The sequence below is a fragment of the Grammomys surdaster genome, unplaced genomic scaffold, assembly GCF_004785775.1.
Source record: "Grammomys surdaster isolate TR1022 unplaced genomic scaffold, NIH_TR_1.0 314039, whole genome shotgun sequence".
Lineage (NCBI taxonomy): Eukaryota > Metazoa > Chordata > Mammalia > Rodentia > Muridae > Grammomys > Grammomys surdaster.
In genome coordinates this window covers 6,939-11,028 of record NW_021626432.1, presented here as the reverse complement: position 1 = coordinate 11,028, position 4,090 = coordinate 6,939, and the positions used below count along the sequence as shown (strand labels likewise).

General features: G+C 38.5%; 1 protein-coding gene across 2 annotated transcripts; it reads right to left on the bottom strand.

Annotated features, from left to right (window-relative positions):
• Nucleotides 1-78: 78 nt before the first annotated feature.
• LOC114616275 (cathepsin M-like) lies at nt 79-3,688 on the bottom strand. Of its 2 annotated transcripts, none has more exons than XM_028761771.1 (7): nt 3,563-3,688; nt 3,126-3,248; nt 2,885-3,031; nt 2,247-2,471; nt 1,716-1,878; nt 1,032-1,149; nt 79-178 (listed from the first exon to the last, which is right to left on the bottom strand). In XM_028761771.1, exons 1-7 carry the CDS (start codon nt 3,686-3,688, stop codon nt 79-81), a joined length of 1,002 nt encoding a protein of 333 aa, XP_028617604.1. The 2 variants fall into 2 exon arrangements, with proteins under 2 accessions (XP_028617604.1, XP_028617605.1); XM_028761772.1 differs by having other exon boundaries at nt 3,126-3,245.
• Between the last annotated feature and the right edge of the window lie 402 nt (nt 3,689-4,090).

Sequence of the window (4,090 nt, the reverse complement as noted above, 5' to 3'; positions counted from 1 at the left end):
GCCAGTTGTTTTGAAATGGAAGTGCCTCTTCTCTACATGTTATCTTCTGTCATTCCTTCCTTGTCACCACCAGGCAGTTCACACTCTGGGGTAAAGGGCATATGTAGCAATTCCACAGTGGTTTCTCTGGTCCTTGGCAATCCTCATATAGCCTCTATTGCCCCATTGTAAACCCATACTGAAAGAAATCATATTTTCCACTTAGTGAAAATTACATAGCACCGTGGATAAGTATAACTCTTCCTCATTTGACCACTGAGCCAGAAAACAACTTAATAGAAATCATAAGAAAAGGCAGAGGGTGAACCCCTTGGAACCAAGAATTTTCTCACACATGACTATGAAAATCTCAGCAAGGAAATGATAAGACTGCTCTCTGCTCATGGGTGGTTCAGAAATAATGATTGTGTCATATTTTAGAAAATCAATGGCACAAGTGTGATATTAGCACCCAAGAAAACCAGTGGATGAATACTGTGACCTTGCAATATGAGTCGTTTGTTGTAGCTGTCGAGATACCAAAGAGGGTTATGCCCTGTCATGCAAAAGGAAAGAATCTTGCTGATTCTCGAGTTCACTCTCTTGGTTAGTGTGTCTACCCTTTGTATACCAGTTATGTCCTGCCTCTGGGAATTGACACAGGGTATTAAGGTTACCTGACATTTAAGTTTTATTACTTTTATTTATATATAAATTTGTATGAGTGAATGCATTATGTTGGGAAAATTCTCTATCTCTACTTTCAAGTGGAGGACAATTGAAGAAGACAACTAATGTGAATTTATGATCTGTATATAAGCAAGCACACATACAAGTGTCTGTAAGCATGTATGTATACACACACACATATACAAGCACATGGTCCATATGTACACACACCACTCACATACATAAGAAAAAATAAAGTAAAAGAAAATGTTTTTGTTTAATTTAAGTGGAACAATATTTTCTAGGACTTCTGCAAACTGTCACTAGAAAGTGAAAAATATCTCCTTCCAACTCCAAATATAAATAATTTTGTCAGTTTATACCTGTTCTTGACCAGCCAGTATTTCTTGCCATCTGATTCTTCTCCTATGAAGCCATAGCCAACCAGTAACATAGCATGGTTGATAGCAGAACTACTGCAGTTTGGCTCATAATATATACCTGAAATATAAAATCCAGAAAGGAGTGAGAGGCCTAGGAACTTGATATGGACAATAGTCACCAACAATAGTTTTCTGATTTCACTGAAGCGACAGAAACTCCAGTAACCATAGGATCAGCCATTAACAGGAATCCTGATATAAGTCCTCACTAGAATCCAGAGAAATCAGAAAGATCATGAACATGCATAGAAGATGACTCATTCACATTTTGTGTTTTCACTGACAGAACTCTTTGCAAGCAAGCACCCCTGACCATGAGTTATTAATTCAAGACCTTCATTAAGTTACTCTAGAAATGCCATTTCACTAAAAGTCTAAAAGCCATACCACATGTAGAAAAATGAGAAATTAAGTTAAACTGTAAGTTTTATGGACTGTACATTGCTCACATGCGAGAGGAGGTCATATCAATTACAAATGATACACAAGATTATTGAATGGATAGCTACAAAATATGCAAACCCACATGAATATATCATGTTTTATATTTTGAAAAATGATCTATTGAACAGAAATGCCATGGAACATCACAGATTTTTTTCAACTAATATCTAAAAAGCTTACCTCTTTTATAGAACAGGAAAGATTCATGCCATGCGTCGATTCCAACAGAAATGGGCCCTATAGTTGCCACAGCATTCATTAGGGCATCCTCATTGTCTGGGACAAGCTCAAAGCCTGTGATACTAGCAGTAGAATTTTCTGGATTGTACCTGCATGATCCTTCCTTGAAAATATAAAGCGTTAATAGACCAGGTTACTTCTCTCTGGGCCCTGTGGAGCAAGAGTCAGAACAACACAGTCTTTGCAGTTGAGCCTTCCCACATCAGGACTTTTATAAATCATGCCAGGAAACAAAATGCTATGGGGAGATTAGGAACTGAAATCATGTTGTCATTGACACCCATTTCGGTCTCACTGTTAATAAGAATTTTTCATAGTGAAGAAATGTATATTTTATATCAAGGTTTTCCATGTTCTCCATGTTTGTAGAAGTAGGATCAGCTACAAGGAAAGCATATCAATAGGCAAACCTGCAAAGACAGTACTACAATAACAGCCCTGACATGACAATAGTATAAAAAATCCACTTACCTTTTCTTCATATGGATAGGTTGCCTCAGACTCTAGACCTCCATTATCCTTCACATACTGCAATGCAAGGCGTCTAGAGCCAAACTGACAGCCCCTGTTGCCGTAAGATCTAGAGCAGTCCACTAGGTTCTGTACACTCAGAGGGATCAGTTGGCCTGTTTTCCGGAATATCTGCCCTTCTATGGCACCAGTCACAGAAAAAGCCCAACAAGAATTGCATCTGCCCTAAGCAGAGAACAAGAGAGTATCATTCACAAACAGATAGCAACTCCAAATCAGAAAGTTTAATACTGTATCCGAAAATGAACCACTGGCAGCTGATGGAAGCCTGTCTAGGGAAGGTTAGTCTTTTTGGAGACTTGACTGGTGGTGGTTTGTTCATGCCACAGTGCTCATCAACAAACATGCACATAAGAGCAGATTATAAATAATGATGAAACATGACATGAAGTCTAAAGATATGATGAGGGGACACTAGGTGGAAATGCAATTCTAAGGTAATGATGGATTGATATACCTTGTAAAAAGCACAAGAAGAATAAAAATTTCATAAAAATGAACTCACTCAATCCACATAGACATGCCCCTTCCCCATTTCCCCAGCGGCTGATGAAGATGGTCATGTGACATAGTAATACCTGTATCCGCACAGGGGTAACATAGCCTTTCTTTTTCCAGTTTATAAATTTGGGCACATTAACAGACAGACGTTTCTGGACACTTTTTCCTTTTCTGACAGTAGGGACTGGGATTTCAGTCATCAATTTTCTGAACTCTTCACCAGTCTTTAAGGAAAAAAATACAAAAAACATTGAAAAGCAAAAGACACCAATGAATTGAAGAGAAAAACACATTGTGATGCTAGCATGTAATGGTCACCATGTCACCAAAGGCATTCATTTCCATGGTGAAACCATGCTTCCCCAAGCCATTCTCCCCATTGTGCAGTATGATCTTTTTCATATTTTCTTCCCATACTGCTCTCCTCTGTCCTTCTTCCTCCTGTAAATAAAAATAATGGATGACTTGTTTTTAACCACTGCAGTAGCTGACCAAGTACTTGCTGCAGTAGGTGAAGAAAAGCCAGAGAGAGAGAGAGAGAGAGAGAGAGGGAGAGAGAGAGAGAATCTCAGGACACCGAAGCAAACTATTTGCCACATGTCTAGGAACAGAGATCCTGACCACCCTATGCTGACCTGAGTTTATGTGATTCTTCAAAAAAAAAAAAAAAGGCAGTGTCTAAGACCTGTATTATACCCATGACCCCCATCAGCAAGCTCTCTGGGTTCCCTGTGAATAGTTCCAAAATTACCAACCAGACTGTATGTTTTTCCATGTTTTATTTTCCATTTCTGCCATTCAGCATCGGAAACAGGATCATGTGCTGGTGAAGGTGAGGCCATTCCCAAGCACAGGATGGCCAGGAAGACAACAGGAGTCATATCTCAAGGATGTAGAGAGGGAGGAGAAATGAAAGCGTTACTACACCAACACCTCTAAAATGCTTTCTTACACCTTCCTGAGAAACAAAAAACATCCATGGTAGATAAAATTATTTGAACCATCCTTCCAAATATTTATCCATAGATTTTGGAAATGGCTAACTATATATTTGGCCTAAAGGTTAAATGAATGATATTTAGTTTGTCCATAAAAAAGCACAGCACGTGGAAGAATTGGAGAAAGGAGAAAGTTCAATCCAGATGTAATATATGAGCAATAAATATATAAATAAATAGATAATAGGTAGACAGACAGACAGATCAATGATAGATATATAGATAGACAGATGGTATGTGGATGGATGGATGGATAGGTGGATAGATAGATAGGTGAATAGATAG